The sequence below is a fragment of the Cardiocondyla obscurior genome, linkage group LG17 (genome assembly GCF_019399895.1).
Source record: "Cardiocondyla obscurior isolate alpha-2009 linkage group LG17, Cobs3.1, whole genome shotgun sequence".
Taxonomy (NCBI): Eukaryota; Metazoa; Arthropoda; class Insecta; order Hymenoptera; family Formicidae; genus Cardiocondyla; species Cardiocondyla obscurior.
Genome location: NC_091880.1, coordinates 3,720,684 through 3,741,441, shown reverse-complemented (window position 1 = coordinate 3,741,441; position 20,758 = coordinate 3,720,684). Strand labels below are relative to the sequence as shown.

The following is a 20,758-nucleotide window of genomic DNA, read 5'->3' as shown; positions in this document are numbered from 1 at the left end:
TATACTCTCCGCGTAAAGATTGACCGCAGAAATATTAATACGCATCAGCGTTCATATATCAGCTTAAATATAATATTAAATGTATCAAGATCTCGCGACTGATAGACACGCCGTAATTTTTGTCATTTAAAGAAAGGAAATATATTCAATGCGTCGAGATAGGCTGGAAATAATTATATATATAAAATAAAAATAGATTCTTTAATGCAAAAAGGGTAAAGTTACCGTAATTGAACGTGCGTCTATAACGCAGTCGAGGAAAACTCACGCATTCTTTACAATGTACTATCGAAGCGCCAGAGCACTTTCGCGATTGATGTGAACATACATAAAATTTTGTATACGTTGTGATACATTTATGAGCGCAATATCGCGGCGGTGCAATTCGCGACGAGTGGCGAAAGCAGAAGGAAAGGAACGAAGAAATAGAGAAGGGTGGATAAAGGGGCAAGGACTTGCCGATCATTTCAATAGTTACCGTTCGAAGTACATTCTCTTCGAGACACGAGAAACCTTTCTCCTCAACCCTCGCGAGCCGGCATTGCGAATTTATCCACGTTAAGGGGATACGAAGCGGTGGAAAAGAGAGGCACGTTAGAAAATATGACATCCTGTTGTAGTATAAACGGCCATTTGAATGTCCACGAGAAATGTATAAAATAAAATTTTCAAAAAGAAAAAAAAAATAGGGTAGGGGAGGAAAATTGACAAACGCATTGTCACGAACGATAATCTTAAGGTACAAAGTGCTGGAAAGACACCATCTCACGCTAACGTTGACAAACGACACGATACTTTTTCAGTATACTCGACATTTCTCACGTAACTTCGTGAAAGATCATTATAGAGACGTCGGCATTTGTGATACGTTTATACCGTAAATGATTTACTTAAAATCTGTCGCGAATTGCAAACGTTAAATTAAAAAAAAAATAAAATAAAATAAAATAAAAGCTCTCGAGTAAACTACGGAAAAAGGTACTAGAATTAATTAATTAATAAATTTCAACGTAGCAAGTGGTTAAAGGAGCGCTTGTAAATGTACTTCAGTTATAAATCAGAATTCTTTGTAGTACATAATTAAGAAAATTAATTGTGGCTCGTACATTGACGTATCTCGACTTCTGTACAACTCGGTCAACTTAATTAATTCAGATATAAAAAAAAAAAAAAAGAAAAAGAAAACTGAGTTAAACGGATGCGGGGCTCTGTTACGGCATTCTCCCGAAGGGCTTGTGAAATAACGGGCGCGTATTCACTGGATTCCCGTCGCGGATACTCAAACCGACTCGGAGTCGCGTCCGTCGAGCACCCGTCGAGGGAGAGCAACATTGTCCTTCGAAAATATATCTCCGACGGTATTTTTAAGACGACCGTAAAACACTATCGTACTTACGGGCATCTGACCGCACATATTGCGCGTCGCCGCCCGCGTACGCGGCTCCGAGCACTCTAGCAGCGCGGGCCTTATCCATCCGGCCGATGGAGAGTGCATAAATAACCGGGCAATCGTGGGTGACGAGTTTTCGCGTCGCATACGACGACCTTAAATCTCTTCGCGCTCCGAAGTGACGCCTCGTAATACCGGGGTTTGCCAGGCCGGCCGGCCGCATCCGCGTGGGTCCAAACATCGGGGCGGGCCAGCGTTCGAACGCGCGGCGCGCACATCGGCGTTACGATCCCGCATTGGCAGGCGTTTGAAATACACTCGGCTGAATTATGAACCGTAAAAGCACGGACGGCGGTGGCGGCGAACGACGGGACTCTCTCGCCGGGGCTTTAACCCGGGGGCCCCGGTAACCGTATTCACCCTCGCAGAGGGTTATTACCGGTGCGCGCGAGTCCGGCGCTGCTCGGTGTGGTCTGCGGTCCCGAATGGACCGCGGCCGGAATGCCTGCGAAGCGAAATCCTCGCGCGAGAGCGAAAAAGGAACGAAAGGCGAAAGGAATGAGGTGGAGGCTGGCGCGCCGGTGATACACGACGACGGGGGCCTTCTTCGTACACGCGGATTCAAACGACGGCCGCACGTCTCGTCTCGTTAATGCCCTTACCTCGTTTCGAAAATCAACCTCCTCGCCTCTGCCGCGAGAGAGTACTCCGCCGGGAGACTTTCACATGTACGTAAATATCAGTATTATCTCGAGCTAAAATAATTTTAATTTCGTGCACCGATAAATCTGTATTATTTTAATAATTAAAAATATATCGTAATTAGCATGTAGAATCTTATATTAATAATAAATTAATCACGTTCTGTTACCTAGTCTTGTTAGTCGTACAATTCGTATCTATAATACTTTCTTATTTCGTAACTTTTAATATTTAATAACGCCTTATTTTAATATACAATTTAATTTACCGCCTTCGATCATTCCTTACGAGAACTAGCAAGAGGCTCATTGCGCACGAGTGAAAAGAGTAATAATGTCCATTCGTGGTAACCTTTAATTAGTACGGACAATAGTCATATATTATTCATCGATACCGAAGCAGTAAAACGGTCGCGCGTTGTCACGAGCATTGTTGTTCATGCTACATCAAAAGGACGCTCCTGTCCACGTGCTTCCTTCGCTGTTTCCGGCAGAGAGGTCCACCTGCCTTCGTGGCCAGGGAAGGACACCTGCCGTTTCTCAGACAACCCCCGCGAACTCTGTCCACAGAGCAAAATGAGCGAATGTGCATCTGTACGCGCGTGTATATGTACGACGCGCGCTTGTCGAACCCTTCGTGCAACAAGACCGCTCGCTAAAAGTTTCATCGCGCCTTCCCCGCATTTTCCTTACCATGTGCTGCGTCAAGGAAAAAGAAAAAAAAAAAGAAAGAAAAAAAAAAATAAAAATAAAAAAATTGCGTGCCGCTAATCAGCTCGATTGCCGTGAGTTCATTAATTCAGTGTCATTAAGTTAATTCTTCGGGCGCACGACAGCACGTTCTTTAGTAATCGTCATTCAGATAAAAATGGTTATAAAGTTGAAAGGCAGTTTTTAATTTAAATAATTTCTTAATGTTTTAAACGGGTATTTATCTATAGTCTGAATTAAAATTACGAATAGTACGACTAAATCACGCGTTGATATAAAGAGAGCCATAAAGTAATCGAGTCTTAGAGACAATATCATTACGATGTTACGGCATCCAAACTGACATTTATAGATTGGATTAATAACTTCCTGATTCTCGTGCATTCGCGTCATTATAGACATGCATGAGTTTAATGCTTTCGGTCACAAATGTTCCCCGAAAGAAAATTCACCGTGCAAAATGTAGATAACAGTAAAAACACTTGCAATCAGCAACCGCAATAAAAAAAAAAAAAAAAAGAGATCGCATCCTGAAAGTTAAGTACCAATCAGAATGACCTCCTTAACTTCCCCGAAGACTGGAAGCGCACAGAGCGAGCTACTTCGAACGCGTCAAAGAGCGAACCGTGTCAAGTATACTTCGTAACGAAGGTGTAGTGATCAGAAGAAGCAAAAGAAGAAACGACGAAAGAAAGAGCGAAGAAGAAGAAGAGGAAGAAGCGTTGAACGGCGATTCGAGGCGACGCGACGCGACGCGACGCGACGCATACGTGGAGAAGAAATGCGAGGGAAGGAAAGAAGAAAAGCAGATGGACATTAGCGTAATGACGTCCAGAGAGTGAGGCGTAATGACACCAGGGTCATCGGGCGATACTGCAGCGGATCATTCGCCGAGGTCGTGATGACGAGGTCGTTCCCTCTACCAGAGGAACCACCTCCATCATCATCTCACCTCCTCACTCTCCGGTCGTTTCTTCTCTCACCGCCCTCCCGCGCCCTCATTGCCTCCCTCCCCCCCTCCCCCCTCTCTCTCACTCTCTCTCTCTCTCTCTATCTCTCTCTTTTCTACCACCCTTGATTCTTTCTTTCTCGGTCTCTAGTGTCTCTCTCTTTTTCTCCCGCGTCCCCTGCCCTCCTCTTTTCCTCCTCGTATTCGCAAATGCGATCCCGCGGAATGAGCCGGCTCGGGCCGAGTTGCCCGCCAATAATAATTCTTACCGGATTCAATTTGAATAATGCCGCGTGCGGTTTCCATCGGCATGCCCGAGCACGCCTTATTATCTCACGTACCAACTCGCCTACTCGATATCCATCGATGGTACACCACCCCACCTCACGAACCACCATTATATTTTTCCCTCTTACCTCCTCCACCACCTTTCCCTCCCCCGTCTTCCCCGTGACCGAAGATCTCGCCGCTTCAGTTTTCTTCACGCTTCTCTCGCGCTATTCTCCGCTAGTTCACGCGGAGTCGGTCGTTATGATCACTGAATTTCGTATTGCTTTTATTTGCACTTTGACGTTGTTGCAGCTCCTAACATTTTCGTTATTGCAATTTGTGAGAAATTGTTTCATGTTGCACGCCAGCGAGAGACTTAAAATTTTTGCTCTTATTTTTACAATCGTACATTTCAAAATAAGGGTTTGCCAAACGGAAATACGTAAATGCAAAAATCAATGTCGAGAAAATTGATAAAGCGACGCAAATTTTCAAGAGTATAGTGCGCTAAAAAAAAATTAATAATTTTGCATTACCATTTTATAAAATTTAATCGCCGTTCACTGAGAATGAGAAAAACTATTCTATATCCTTTAAACATACATTTCGCGGTGCCGGCGGCTAGCACGAGTATTTCCAGATCCGTCTTTTCTCATAAACGCTATATCTAGTAAGATATGCGCCTCGTCATGGTCCGCGCAAAGGACTTCTTCAAGCGCGCATAAGGGGCGCGAAATGCCGGCCAGCTGACGACAGATCGGCAAGAAAAAGTCGATCCATCGATTGAACGCGTCAAGAGCGCTACATAAATTATTGCGCACTTTCTTGCGCGACTTCGGATTTCGCAAAACAACCGTGAATAATAAAAAAAAAAAGAAAAAAGAAACATTAAGCCTAACAACAAGTATTTAAACATCCACAAAATATTAAATATAATTGCTTTTCAACGATTTGTTTTAGATTCCTTTCCTAATGACGATCCAAAAATATTTTCTAACCAAAATATAAAAAATCTAATCTAATTAGATATAATTAATAATTAAACTATGTAATTTTTTACGTTATTTGTCTTATTAAAACCTCTAGTCGTCTCATTCATTTTAAATGATTTTTTTTTATACACTTGCATCGCCTTATACAATTTAAAGGAAATGTAAATAACTGCAAATTTATAAAAATAAATAAATAACTCGACAAGATTGTACATAGTACCACGTAACAACGTTGCGCGCAACCCCGTACTTTTAAAGCCATTGTTCACAAAGTAATAATGCAATTCCCTTTTATTTTACAAGATGTCTCTCTCTCTAATGGCGCACTCGTACGCTCTGAAACATTAAAAGCATAAAACCTTTTCGTCGCAGCAACAACGACTTCGTGCCAGTGACTTCAGTAAAATGTCAACCTCGATCTTCCCCCGCTCGTCGGTGTAATGTCCTTTCAACCCCTTTTAAAACCCCTAAGAAGTAACAGTTACCGGGTAAGAGGCTTTCTTCTGCTGCCTCATCGGCCTCTATACTTTCGCGAGAAAGAGGAACGTACGTGACGAGCATGTGACGAAAAAAAACTACTCGTTTCGAAGTGTCTTTTACCACTAATCGAACGTTCGTAGAATACATACGATAATCACAGCCGAACGAAGTCCGTAAATTTAATCGAGCTATTTCTTTTTTTTTTTTTTTTTTTTTGTAACGTCAGCTTTTTTTTATATCTTACAAATTGCGGAACCAAAGTGATCGGATACCTGTGGCTAACGACAAAATCAATTAACGTGCTTAAAGCGACTCGGAGTGGAGGCTAATAAGGCGCGATACCACCAGAGGTAACGATATGCGCAAATCACCCCGGAAACGATAAACAAATCAGATTTGATGCCGATTCAACGTTATACCAGAGGCTTCCACTCAAACCAAGAATTTCCTGCACGCCATTCCCTTAGTTATTGATTACCTGTCGCAGGAATCAAACGAGGGATCGACCGGACTTGTGGTTTGAAAGAAAGATCATTGTAGCACATGCGTCCCACAGGGGCGCTTTTTATTGAACCCATTATAAAGGTTTCCCAAAAGTTCTCAGAGCCGCGCCCCTTGCCTCATCCGCGAAATACGTTACAGGCCAAGCTTCTAATGTCGACACTAATATTTCGGCTACACTCAACATAAAACAATATTTTATTTTTTTTTTTCTTTCCTTTTTAAATTATTTTCACAAACGATCTTTCTTTCAAGACGTAAAACTTAAAACCTCGTCTTTTAATAATTTTATATATAATAACAGATGTAAATTTTAATACTCAGCGATACTTTTTCATGGTTTGGTGGCTGAACTTTTTAGATTAATACGCTGTTATTTCTCAAGTCGTGTCCTACGTTATCGTGCGGCCTACCATCTCGAACGGCAATTTGCAAAGTTAAAAGCAACTCGATGTGACTATATTTCGCAATCACGGCGCGTGAGTTGTAAAAAAATGCAATCCGCACGCGTCCTTGTTCCTCGCGGCAGCACCCCCCGTACGTCCGGTCGTTTGCGATTCAATACGACACAAAAGTCGGCCCTGAGAGAGTCGCCGAAACGAAAAAGACAAAACGACCTCGGCACGTAGCGCACCCCTCCTTTCTTACCCAGGAGGGAGCCGCAACGCGGTAAATCGAGAAGCCGCGCCTGTAGAAGTTAGTCCCGGGCGCGGACGAGCGGAGAGGACTCATGATTCAGTTAAGAGTTTGAGGTTTGAGGTCTGGCCGTCATTATGTCGCCTGCCGCCGTAGCTGGCGGCCCTTGTGCAACGAAGAGGAGGCGAAAGAAGGCGAGAAAGAGAGGACGACGGTGCAACAGCGAGAGGAAACCGGTGGAAGGAGCTACCAGAACGAGGAGGGGGCGGTGGTGGCGGACCGGGAGGGAAGATGGAGAACGCGTATGGAAGAGAAGTAGGTGGAGGAAGAGAAGGGCAAAAGCGAGGAAGGAGGAGGACAAAAACGAGGCATTAGCGCTGCCCGTGCTACCGTGTGTTCCACGGTCCGCCCGACCGCCCGCTGATGCCCATTTCTACTTACCAAATTAGCATTATTACCCCGCGCGCGAGCGCAAAAATGCAATCAATGTGTATATCCGTCCGTTCGCGTACACGGGGGCACGTATATGCGCGTATATAATCCAAAAAGGAAGGTGCCAACCCCCGGCCGATCCGCGTCGGCGCGGCGCGGCGCACCCGCCGCGCGCGGACCAGTGTTAACGACCCTGATTTCTGCGCTCCGTCGAAGACGTACTTCGTTCTTGCGCCGGCACGCCACGCTTTCTACGCGCCGCGACTCCTCGGCGGCCCTTTATCGCGGGCCCCGTATATTATTCGTAACGAATATTGAGATTATCGTCAACCACGCGGAATCATTTCCCGCGAACGGTGCTACCTGCCATCGGGACCAACGCGCGCTCTTTCTTCGCAAAGTTATTTACATTCGGTCGCATCTGCGTTCGATTTTTCTTTTTTTTAGTTTTTTTTTTTTTTAACCGAGACAAAGCGGCACGTCACCGCGATGCAGCCCCGTTGTATTCGCTGAGTAGATTTACGAGAGAATCGCTTACGTCACCCGGATATCTCCCTTTTAATTCACCGATCTATATAAGATACCCGGGAGCTTCCGTCATATTCAAAGTCGTTTTGATCCTGTCGAAGAAACGGCGTTAATAACTGTATAAATTTAATGAGCTATAACGACGTTCAATGTCTAGTCTTAACTCGGTACGGTCAGTTATTATGGTAATTTATCCGCCACAGATTCAAGTATTACGCACACGTATACATAATATATCCGCAAAAATAAAAAGGAAAAGGATCGTGGAACCTTTTCCTCCCGGCAACCGATATTCGTTCACCTCGAATTTTAACTCCGCGAGTCAACAGTATACTCTCCGTATCAATAACCGTTATGAAATAATCAATTATCATATCTCTTAATTAACTTACTCATTATAAAAATCAGTGCTAATTCTTGATACAACGGGAAACGAGGTATAGAGGTGGTTTTACATCGCTCAAACTTGTTCCGGGACGGTGCATTAGCATGAGAAACCTGCGTACGAATTACGGGGACGTCGTTTGCAGCGTAGGGCACACGTCCCATCGCGCGGACGAGCGGTCCGATCGAACTACCTGTGGCGGACTCGTTAATGTCCCTCTGCGACTTTACACTGTCGCGACACGCGCGTCCCGCGGCGTAATTAACGCGCGTACTCTCCCGGGAGCGGGCCGAGTGTTGCGAAAAGGGAAAAAGAGCTCGTAGCGGGGTGGCGTGTAGCTACGTCGAACGTGGCAGGACTCGTCCCGCCTTTGGACACGGCCGCGGACACTCGTGTCGCCGTCGCGCATACACGCACGAACGTACACGCGCGTACGGCCGCGGCACGGAGCGAGGAACTCGGCTTTGGTAGCCTCCGGGCATGTAAGACGTATAAGCTACCCGTCTTACGCATCCCGCCGCATACATCACTCCACACGCGTCGTGAACTTCACATGCGTCTCCGCCGCCGTCGAGCCATTCGAGTCGGTCAATTCTCTCTTACTCTTTCGCTCTTCATTGCGTTCGCGTGCACACGTGCGTCAGTAATTATTATTACGAGGGATAAGAAGAACGAGTCACGGTGAAGCGCGGCGAGAGAAGAAACGGGGATCGAGCGGAGCTCTTTTCGGTGCCCCTTTCCCTGTAATCATTTCCCGCGGACTCGTCGAACTCGAAGGATGAAGGGCCGCCAGGCTCGCTCGCGAAGGGAGAGACAAAGAGGCTGTACCTCTTCGGAGGAGCGCTTTCGATCTGAAGTACTTGCGCGAGTTCAATTGATTCCGGGAGACGGGTTGCACCGACGAGATACGAAACGATGGAAATAGCGGGACGCAATCACGTTCGTAACAATTCTTATATCGCTAATGTACAAGAATTAACTCTAAACGGATGAGAATACCTTAAATAATATTGTGAGAGCAAGAGCATGTGAGGGAGACGAGAGAGGTTCATCCATCTGGGCACGTTTCAAGATAAGAAGCGCGATGTAAACTTTTTCCGAGTAATTCCACGATTGTTATCACGAATTACACACGGCCAGTTATCAACGGCCACCACGTACAAGCGCGTACAAGATAAGTCGCCGCGTCTCCATCAAAAGATTCAGTCTGGATATGTAATCCCGGGAGAAACGTCCGCGGCTGAAATACGCGGCGCATTAAACGTCGAATTATCGTCGTCACTCCGCCATCGTTATACTTGCATAATTAAATTATTTTTCGAAGGCTAGAATTTAGCTCGTTTTATCGCTTTCGAAGTATCATCTCGACGTAAACGTGTGCGCGCTCACACACGCACGGAACGCGACAGCCTCGGCCGCGTAATTACAGGCGAGATAATTCAACGAACGTGTACACGCGCGGACACACACATGCACGCCTCTTAATAACGGCTTGCACCTTCGCGTCGAGATTAATTAGCGTTTTCCGTACGTGCATACCGTTAATTACGTCCGCGCTTGTGAAAATAAAGAAAAAGCGTCCTCATTATCTTAAACACCGGTTTTCGGATAAAATCTCGGATTTGCCCGGGTAAATGGAACGAAACGCATTTTTATTTTCGCGGCTGCCTCTTCTTTCTACCTCCCTACGACCTCTCGCCTCCTATTCTCCTCCCCCGCTATTTTTCTGCTCGCCGGCGCTTGCAGAACGATAAATTTTCAACGCTGAAGAAAGACTTTAGACGCCTGAGGGGCACGTTTTGCGCCGCTTTGTCCTTTCGACTCCTCTTTGCCTCCCTCGTCTTGTTCCTACTCGCGGCTGTCCTCTCTCGTCTCTCCTCATGCTTTCCCTCTCTTTTTCTCTTTCGTTCTCGTCCTACCTGGTATCCTTTCTCGTTCAAGAGCCTTACATCCTTGTCTTCGCCTTCATTCGTCGCTCTCGCGGTTGTGCTTCTCCTTCTCTCTTTCTGCTTCTTCCCTGCAAATTTACAATCGCTTGTAATAAGCGGTTGCGCGCTTCGTTCACGATTATGAGCTCACTTCAGATACCGAGGGGACTTATCGAGTTAAGGCCCTTCTGTAGCGCCGGGCTACGTAAGGAAGGGACGTCCGCGACTTCTCAAACTGGAACGACAATGGGAAAGGTGCGCGCTTTGACTTGCTAATGCGGTTTGTATTTTACGCGCTCGAGGAATCTCGTGCACGAAAATGAGATTCATTGTTCGTTCCAAAGTAATTTCGCCGCTTTCGCGCAATTAATCTTTCGATCGAGGGTCCTCGACTCGATTCGCAGACGGGACGCAATGCTTACCAGAATGAACGGTTAGGATGTCAAGGCGCAGGAATGCATCGGCCGCACGCAATGTTTCCTGTAGGGCCACGTGCGACGTACGTTGTTTAGGCGGTCGGCGCTGGGTATAGCCCAAACAAATTCGCGTCAAGGTCGCTAACCACACGACTCACTTGCGGTCAGACTCGACAGCTCACGGTACATCTGTGGAATACATTTATCATAATTGCAAATACATATTATTCCATTCGACGCTTATCGGGATTCGACTTTATACATATATTTTTACATTCGATGCTTCTTACCAAAGATGAAAATTATTTCGCGGCTGCCCGAAATCCCGTGGAGTATAAGCCGTCGTTTGATCGCGAGGTGTCGGTGTGAAGTCGAGGGCAAGAAGGAAAAGAGAGCCGAAACTATATTACCGCCATGAGACTCGCGAAATAATAACGGGCGCCCTTTCGACGTATCATCGTCAAGTTTAAAAAAGCCATTACGCACCCCGCGTCTATCCGATCTTTTTCCTCGTCGCGTCGCAAAGCGCGGAAGGGGAAGGGGGGGTGTCGGCCGCGGTGAAAAATTCGCCAATTAAAAAAATCTCATTTCTCCGCGGTAACGAGGGGTGGCGCGCAATTAACGTCAGACGCGAAAATGATTTATGGCAGGCGAGGGGGGAAGAGAGGGGGCGGGGGGGAATGCGCAGCCCGTGGGCGGTGTGGCCGAGCTTATCATAAATTAATGAATTATCGGGGCGCGCACGGGCACGAGACGCAGAAAGGGACAAGAGCAGGAGGAGAGGGCGAATCGCGCGTGATGCTTCAATGTGGCGTCTAAAATATTCATCGGCAGCGCACCGGTGCGCACCGCGTCCCTTACCATCGCCATATTTTTTTCGGTTAAAAGTTTCGAGTCCCTCTGCCCCCTTCGAGCTTCCTCTCCCTCCGCGGCTACTTCTCGAGTCCAAGAGAGGAACGCTAGCTGATGGAAAACGGCAGGAACCCTGAGAATACCATTGGGTTTGACGAGCGTCGCGTGCATCTCGTAACAAAATTCGACGCTCAGAGCCGATCGTCTTCGAAAGAGGCTTGGGAAGCACCGAGTGCCGGGATGACGGAAGGAAAGTGATGCAACTTACCGTGGAGCTCAGGGCATTGTTCGCGACCTTTCTCCAAGCGATCTCGACTCGCGATCGTTCATCAAGGCCAGGATGCGCTCGTCCTTCCGTGACCGATCCGAAATGACGCAGGAGAGTACGCGGATTCTGACCGGCGACGAGTCCATTGCCGGAGCCGTTGGTCGAATGCATTCGAACGACTCATCGCTACCCAGCGGTACGGTCGGTAAATTATCTCGCCGCTCCACGGCCGAACTTCGGCCGCCAGCCGCGGCGTGTCGCACAGACGCAGTAGTCGACAATATGGCCATGTGTCGAACGTGCGGTGTGTTTACGCGAGAGTGGCGAGGTGTCTGATTAACGACTCCGCGAGCGGAATCGCTGCAGCGGAACCGCCGCGGGTGATTCACGGCGACGATGACGCGTTCGTAGCGGTCGAGTGACGTTCGTGCGGCATTGCTGGCGACATGGCGGGCGCGGACGAGACGCAGGTCATCAGGTGTGCCTACGGCTGCCAGGACACCACCTGCAACGCCACGGAGGTCGGGGAGAGCGGCGATGGGACAACGGCGAGCCGCACCGTGCGCAGCTACCGGCCGCATGGCAGCCTGGCGAGAGTGCTCTACGACAAGCGGAAAGCGGACGAGTGGCTGGCGGCGTACGACAAGCGCAAGGTAAGTCTGGTTCATCTTCCATTCCGTTTCCGACGTCCCATGGAACGGCGGAACAGCCGGCATGAGGCGTCGATAACTTCTTTTTTTACTTGTGGCCTGTTGAAATACGCGACGAGTCTCGCGGCAATGACGAGCGAGCCCCAGCCGCCGGTTGTCGCGATTCTGTTGAGCTCTGTCTCGTTGAGCGTGCGCCTTTTCGTCCCGCGTCCCGCCTCGTCCCCGTCTCCGCCGCCCCGCCACCCCGCCACCCCGCCGTATCTCGCCGCACGCCACGCGTCTCCTTCGATCAGTGTCTTAGGTCACGTCGGTAGTCTCGGGCGAAGCTGGAGCGATAGCGAGATGAATCACGAAACTTTCCAACGTTTAACGCGATCCCCGAATACTTCGAGCGCGGACGTAAATCAATGGAGCATATTCGCGTAGGCAAATCATTCGCAAAATTTATGAAACTGTAGTAAAAAAATATGCGGAGGGAAAGGGAAGTGCGAGGGCTACCTTCGCGGTCTTTTGCAGCATTTTTTTTAATCGATTTTAATTTAATTACATGCAATTAACAGAATTAATTAATTTTTTTTTTTTTTTTTTTTCCTTTGCATTTTATTGAAGATGTATAATATAGTAAATTTAGAATAAATGTTCGTTTATTGGGAGAGACTCTAACGAACCCAGGACTCTTCGAGGAATTTTGTCGCGGTTTAATTATGCACTGCAAATAATTCTCAGGGATCATTAACGTTCCGATAAACCGCGCAGACTTTTTCTCTTCGATGGGAAGCGCGGTTACGCGTATCTTTTCTTTCTTTTTCTTTTTGTTCTTTTTATTCTTCAAGATCACATGACAGCGTAAAATTTAACGCACAATTATACCGACGTTCCGTCTTGCACTCGCATGCCTAAGTCCCCTGTCGATTACCCCTAATTTATGCGGCCGTAAATTAATTACGATTTCCCAGAAACCTCCCACCGTCAATTTTACGACGACGCCCGCGGGTATCTCCCGGGCGCTAACAAAGATTTTTTTTCCGAGAAACGAGGTTCTGAAATCTCCGCGAGAGTCCCGGGACTCTCGCGGGCGCGGGCCACCGGGGGTAATTGGGCGGTCGGGGGTAAAGGGGGGGGAGGGAGAAAGGGAGAATACACGGGGGCACCGGCACCCCGGGAGGGCGGCAGGGGAGGGAAGGGCAGTAATAATTAGTACAATTACCGCACAAGGCCAACCACTGACTACCCCCACTAGAATAACCGCCGGGACGCAGAGCTGCTCAAGAGTCAAGACCGCGCTCGGTAATTACGGGATAATTACGTCCTCGATATTCCTGAAACGGGGCCGCTTCGGGCATCGTCCACGACGGTATCGGGGGAGGAGGGAGGGGGGTTAGGAGAGATTCTCTCCGCGCTCACCTATCCTATTTATAATTACGGCGACGGGAGAAGTCCACGCCAATTTAACTCGCGGCGGTCACGATCGCGCGGTCCCCGTGACGATCGAGGCGAAAAATGCGCCCTCGACTTCATCGATCTGGGATGCGGCTGCGATCGTGGCTACGAGGCACGAGAGGCGGCACGCAGGCTTTTTAAATGTCACTGGAAATCGCATAGACGAGGCATTTGGGAATAAAGAATAGTATGCGAAATATTTCTCACGTATCTTCTCACGTTGAGAATGTTAGATGTAATATTTTATTTGCCTTTAGACATTATTCACAGATTAAGAAATACGCGTATGCTGCTGGTTTTCTTTTTCTTTTTTTTTTTTTTTTCTTATTAACAAGGAAATTAAAATTAAATTGATTGTCGAATAAATTAACAAACTCGTTTATTTCCTATAAATTTTTTATACGAAATATATTTGTCTGCATTAGCGCAATTAATTTTTTATTTATTTAGTTTTCATAGCTCTTATCTCTGAAGAGGTCTAATTGACTCACGATCAGTTGCTCTAGCACTTGTAACTTGTTTGATGTAAATTTGATATAGTAATTTTTAGCGCTTTGAATAAAATTATATATGTTATTAAATGCAAATTATAAAATTTATTATTATTATTACACGTATAATTACTTATGCAATATATAATATAAATGATAAATTGCTACGTGATACCGTACATACGATTTTAGTGATTAATTCTGCATAAATATTGTTGAGAGATAACGTTATCTGTTAATGTGTCGTTATCGATGCGTGGAACATGTCACATAAAATTATTTTTATCGTTATTTTTTAATGAGCAACGTTAAATTTAATTAGTAACACCGTTTTTTTAAAGCTTTTATTTCTATTTACACATGACACAGTTTACTTCTCTATTAATAAATTGTTTCTTTAATTTTTACTTTAAATTATTTTTAATATATTATTCAAAGTGACAATATTAATTTGCTATATTAATATTTTATAGTCAATTTTTTTTTCTCTTTTTTTTTAGACACTTTCAATATTTTGAAGTAACTTCTTTCTCACGTGAACATATTCTAAAACTTCTTTCAAGATCTTTTCTCAGATTCTCGCCAAAACTTTTGAGAAAGCACCAGGTATTAAGAAAAGCTGCAAAGTAGTCAAACGTGAATCTGTATATCTAAATTGGTTAAAATATTGAGGCAATACAAAGTGCAGAATCGGGAATAAAGTTTTAAATCGACAATACTATTTAATTAGAATTTCCTCGGACCGCTAATTTCAAAAGTTCTGCTCTCTATCAGCGATCCTTTAAAATTTTCCAAAGGAATTTCCTTTTTCGAGAGCTAGGTACTTTTAACTAAATTCCGATCTGTCTATGAAACTCCGCATTCTTCCTCTACGAGAGCGACTCTCGAGTTACATATGAAGTTACGGTCGATATTACATTCTCAGATCGTGCTAATCTCCCGCGCGAATCGGACAATCCGGGCGCGTCTCGTCCGTCAAAAAGGGTGAGGAAAGAAAAAATCAGGTTGGGGGTGGAGGAGGAAGAGAAAACAACGGCGCGGCTTTTATCTCCGTATTCGCGAGCGACGTTTTTCCCCCGGTCTTGCTTCCCGCTACCTCGCGAGACGCAGAGCGAATCGATCTCAACTCCGACGACTGCGGTGCACACTCGGGCAGGTGCGCTCACGGGAGAAGGGAAGAATCCCATTCGGTCGCGTGAAACGAGAAATTTGAATTTTCTGCGACGCCAGGGGGATGGCGGCAGGGAAAAGGAAAGGTGGTGGATTGCCCCGCGAGGTTTTTCTCCTCCTCCCGCGAAATCGACGCGAGACATCGCTTCGCGTCCCCGACGCCCGCCGCCGTTATCGTCGCCGTCGAAGTCGGCCGACGCCTTCGTCGATCGGGAACGTCGCCCTCTAATATCCTCCCCCCGGCAAAGTCTAAAAACTTTCCTCCCAGCCCGGACGTAGTGTTGATGCGGCGGCTCTACTTCGCTCCGATGTTTTAAGCTTTTAAAAAGGGCTCACGACTACGTCCGCACATCTCGCCGGATCAGGAACGCAAGGGGGGAAAAGGAGATAAAAGAGAGAGAGAGAGAGAGAGAGAGAGCGTTGCGCGGGACATAGCTTTGAAATATTAAGTGACTGATGGATGAGGCTTTTGAGGGGAGGAAAGAGACGAGGGGAACTCGGGAAAAGGACGCGCACCAGACAAGTATATCTCGTCGTTATTTCTCGTTTGCCCTTCGCCCGTTGTCCTACTCTTCCGTGCCGCATCCGACCCTTATATTTCGCTCCTTTCTTTTTTCTCGCGCCCTTCCAACCGAGCGTGCGTTCCATTTCTTAGGAATCTTAAGTATGCCATGTATGAGCGTGGGTAATCAATATCAGTTTCGGAACTTATACATTTACAGTGGCAATATTCTTCAGACGAGAATATTCAATGAACACAAAAGGAAATAATAATTGTAATTATTAACTATCAGGAAAGAAACAAATTTAAGATAATTTATCGCGTTTTACGTTTCGTCGGACTAATCTCTTTCTTCGACGTAATAATTTTTCATCAATCAATCGCAACGTTGGATTACTGACATCACTAAACATCCGAAACGTTCGTTATCAATCAAAATTCTCACAGCCCCGAGCAAATTTATAACGCACGTGTTACGCTACACTTGTGCCGGTGCTCCGGCGCATCGGAGGAGGAGGGCTCAACGGCCTCGCGGAAGTATTCACGTGGAACATGAAACGATCTGTTACGATATGATTACAATTTGCGTAACATTTTACGGGCTCGGATGATACCCGCGCCGTCGTGCCTGATCGATCTCGTTGTAAATATCGACGTTAAAGCGAAGCTATCGACCCATGATCGTGCACGCATCGCGCGCTAAGCAGCGATGCAAATAACACCTCGACTTCCTCTACCCCCGCCTTCCGGCTCTATGATATTCATTACGCGGCTTATTCGCGGGAACGTAAAAAAATAAAAAAAAATATATATATATAAAAAGAGAAGAAGAAGAGGCCGCCGCGACCAGATGCGCTATCGCGACGGGATAGGGACGCGAGAGATTGTTTGGAGGGGTGAGGGGGGACCGTGAGCGGATGATAAGCCTCTGCGCGCGTTTATGACCCGGTGTAATCCTCAGTCTCTTTCTCTTACGACACGTCGTCCTTCTCATCCGACCGCCCGGCCGACTTGGTCATCGCGAAGGAGGATCTCGACGCAGGATCCGCGATAAATCCGGATGGCCGGCGGATCTCCGCTTATCACGCCGCATAATCGCACGTGGCTTATACGAGGCCGCGCCCGCGGACCGGTTACGTCAGAAAACTGATTTCTGCGAACGTGAAGCTTGACATTGTGAAGGTGGACATAATTGATATAATGGTTTAAAGACGTCAAGCGTCTTCCCTTTCAATTTTGTCTCTCTCTCGTTTTTTTTTCTTTTTTTTTTTAATGTCAAAGTTATTTTGCACACCGGGACTTGTTAATATTTAACTGACGAAACAAATGCGAATTTTTCAGTCGCTTCGTGCCGCTTTCGCCGCGAGCAGTGTTAGAGATTCTTGGAAAACACGAGACTCCGACTGACAAATGAGATCGCACGTGCGAGAGAAATAGTACCGGTTCCCGGGGTGAAAATGATACCCCGGCGACGTAACGCGGAAGATACGCTTTGTGCGTTGCCGAAAGTTTGCGCGCGACTGAAACCCGGATTTCGAGACGCCGACTCTAAAATAGCGGGAAACAGACTTCGCTCTGGAATGGCGGAGATGAGAGAGATCTCGTTAGCCCCGCTTTCTCGGACTTTTTATTTTATCTTTCGGTTTCTTTCTCTTTTTTTTTCTTTTTCTTTTTTTTTTTACGGAGGCTGTTTTTCATAGTCGCGACCGTATCCGAGACGGCGACGCGTGAAGGAAGAAACGCACGACGAGAAATACGCGGATTTATTTCATATTTTTATTCGACAGAAAAATAATATTGGAGCCCGCGTACGAAGTTCCAGACATCAGAATAGCTTACACGCTCTCGTGGATAACATCTTCGTTGCAAATTGCATCAGCGTATGTAAAATATTTTGCTTCCAGTATTATAGGAAAATATTTCAGCTTCTAAGATTAAAATATAAAAACAGTTCGTTATTTGCCGTCTTCGTCGCGTCGGGTAGGTGTTTCCCGAATTCGCATTTACGCCAGTTCTTTTGGCGCAAACGAACTGATATTCTAGGCGCGGCTTGGTCTCGTTAGCCGATTGTCGATCTCGATGAAAAACTCCTCACGGTTAGTTACACCGCCGTTGCTTTCCCAATCAAGACACTCGCGCTCCCTTCGTGTGATTTTTACGAAAGGGGTACCAGCTTTGCTTCGCGCTTTTACCGCTTCTTTAGTTTTCCGCCGACTGCTCCTCGTCGTTACACTCGGCAGACTTTACCTCGGGCGTTCGATAAAATTTCGCAAATCAGTTTCTTCGTGTAGAAATTCATATGTAACCATTTTTTTTTTTTTTTTACTCCTAAACCTCCCACTTTTATTAAATACTTTTATTAAATAAAATATTTTATCGAAAATATCTCATAAGAAAATATAATAATAGCTGAGTGAATACGAGGAAAAATAAAAAGACTTTTTACAGTACAATTTTTTTTTATTTAAATAAATTTTAAATTTTACAAAAAAATTTTCCGAAATAATTTCAGGCTACATGAATCTAACCCTATCTACATCAATTGCAAACAATACCCTCGTAGTATTTACCACCTTCCGTGCGAGTATCCGACGACCTTTCGCTCGAACATAAGTTCTAATTCCGATCCCCCGTGCGATAGAACTTCTTTTGTAAGACGCGAAATCTCGTCGCGTGCCCTCTTGGAGGCGGGAAAGAGCTTTCTCGCCGGGAGAAAAAAAAAAAAAATTCGACGGGAAGGAACGGGGAAGCTCTCTCGTTCTTCTCCCACGGCGCCGATATAACGCCTGACGACCCGTCGCCACCCTGGCAGCAATAACATAATGGCGCGGGAAGAGAATGCGTTTGACTCGCGATCCAACACGCCTCAGGAATCCGAGGAGCTCCACGTAGCCGTGCGGCCAAACATCCCCAGTATTCCGCGCGGAAAGCATAAACCGCTCGACGACGTTGTTTATCGTTCGCAGTTCGCGCCGGGTTTACGCGTGTTCCGCTCAATTTTCTCTCCCGGAGGAAGAGATCTCCAGAAAAGAGAAGAAAACGTACTCACGCGAGCGATTCCGGAGCTATGACAATCGAGCACAATAGCGTGTTTCAGAAATAGTCAAGACGCACTGATTTAAAATTCCAACAGACTGTTATAATTTTTCGCGACTGCTGAACTAGATTAAAACAGAATTGTTGACACCTTTTTTTTTTTTTTTTAAATTTAAGAATATTCGAGCTTTATTAATTTGATAGAATAACTACAATATTGTTTAAAAAAATTAATAAATAAATAAACGAACGTAAGATTCAAAATCTAATGAAATTGCGCGCCGCGAAAGAGACTGAGGCTCTCGAAAAATGTTATCGCCACGGTGCGCGATCCACGAAAACAATTTGGTAAACACATATCAATTCGGAAAACGCATGTCGCGAAAGCGCAGTCTGATCGTCCGAATGATAGCTCAACGTTACAGTTTGCACTTCCACGGTTTATGTTTTACAAGTTTTCCCATGCATCGTTCCGCGTCGGTATAAAGCGACGCATAACCGTCTCGGACCAAGTGCGCCTTCAAACATAACTTCGCGCGATGATCAACAGACTCACGAGTCTCAAATCACAGAACGAGACTTCCTCTTCGGCATTCTTACAGGACGAAGAGCACTATCGCCGTAAGCGTTACTCCGTTACTTTATATTTGAAAATTGTGTAAAATCGCAATTTCGCTGGCATTCCTAACGACGCGTTTCTTGATATAATTATTATAATATAGCCCTCTATCGAAGCTTTTTACGCGAGATAAAATACTAGAGTTCCACGGATTCTCGACGGCAATCTCTAATATGTTCTTTATCAATTTCCTCGATACTCGAACGTTACGAATTAACAGTTCCCAATAATTACATTATATCGTAGCCGAATTGCCTAATCGCCCTAATAACGGTAAATGAACAAAGCCTCATTAAGCGCGAGAAATAAGAATTGTTCCGAGACTCCGCATTCATACTCGATCTAAATGACGGCGAATGCCCGGCGCGTATCCCGCGAGGATCTCGAGGTCGAGGGCGTCAAGATCTCCCGGCGTTATTTCGCCCGTTCGTCGCGGTGAACGCGCGACGTTGATTTAGATGGCTGCGATTTCCGAGTCGGCTACTTGTTGTCGGTCGCCGAGAGGCGCGATTGGTGCGTGGCTACACGGAAGGCACCGAAGGTAGCGGCGGTCGATTGTCTCTCGTCCTCCGTCTGCGTTACTCCGCCACCGTGCCCGGGTTCCTCCTTTCCTTCCCTTAGATCCCTGGCGCGGCGCAGAAAGTCCCGCCACTAATGACACGAAGAGGAATGCTGTCCGGCAGCGCGCGCGACCACGTCGGTAGCCATTTGTAATGCCCCCGGGGTAAAAAGTCGAATCAAAGTGTGATGACGTGGGGTGAGCGCGTCGGGCTACCTGCAATTAGCGACACACGCTGGTAGCCATAATTAAAATTGCACGCGCGGCATCCTCTTTGCGCCGCAAACGTGGCTCGCCTTCACACTTTCACGCGCCGGCGGACTTCTTTGTCTCGATATTACCCTCGCGGTGGTTGCGCACCGGTAGTGCTTTTTATTCGAAAGTAAAGAAGCGCCAAAAGTATAGGTAGAGATAAAGATATTCGTATATTTAAATAAGTTCTTTTTTTCTATTTTTTTTTATCGGATAAAAAAAAACACCGCTCTTTATTGACTCTTGAATTTAATTCGACACGATTAGCTTAATTATAAATGCAAAACCTGCACGCGTGAAAATAATAATCACGGGAATAAAAGCAACGGAAGTGCAATTGCAAGCGAGATTACGTCCAGCAATGTTAAATTTGGCGATTCACGGGTGCATCGCGAGAACATTTTGAACCATCGAAAAAGGTTCGCTCTTGAGAGGTTGTGGAAGACGTAAGGGAGACTCGTTCGAAACACGATTACTCATCCGGCATCGATCGGGAGCGCGTTTTGCGAAAGTCCGGCATTCTCATACCGTAAGTGACTCGAGGTGTTATATCGCGGGGTCTTATCGAATGCCGGGCGAGCTGCTCGGCCCTCGGACAAG

General features: G+C 46.3%; 1 protein-coding gene across 1 annotated transcript in view; it reads left to right on the top strand.

Annotated features, from left to right (window-relative positions):
• Nucleotides 1-11,718: 11,718 nt before the first annotated feature.
• Nucleotides 11,719-20,758, top strand: part of LOC139109312 (protein-L-histidine N-pros-methyltransferase) — a 31,262-nt gene continuing 22,222 nt past the window's right edge. Inside the window, exon 1 of the mRNA XM_070668271.1 lies at nucleotides 11,719-12,092. Coding sequence (XP_070524372.1) covers nucleotides 11,886-12,092 — 207 coding nt within the window. The 5' untranslated portion in view covers nucleotides 11,719-11,885. The remainder of the gene's footprint in view (nucleotides 12,093-20,758) is intronic.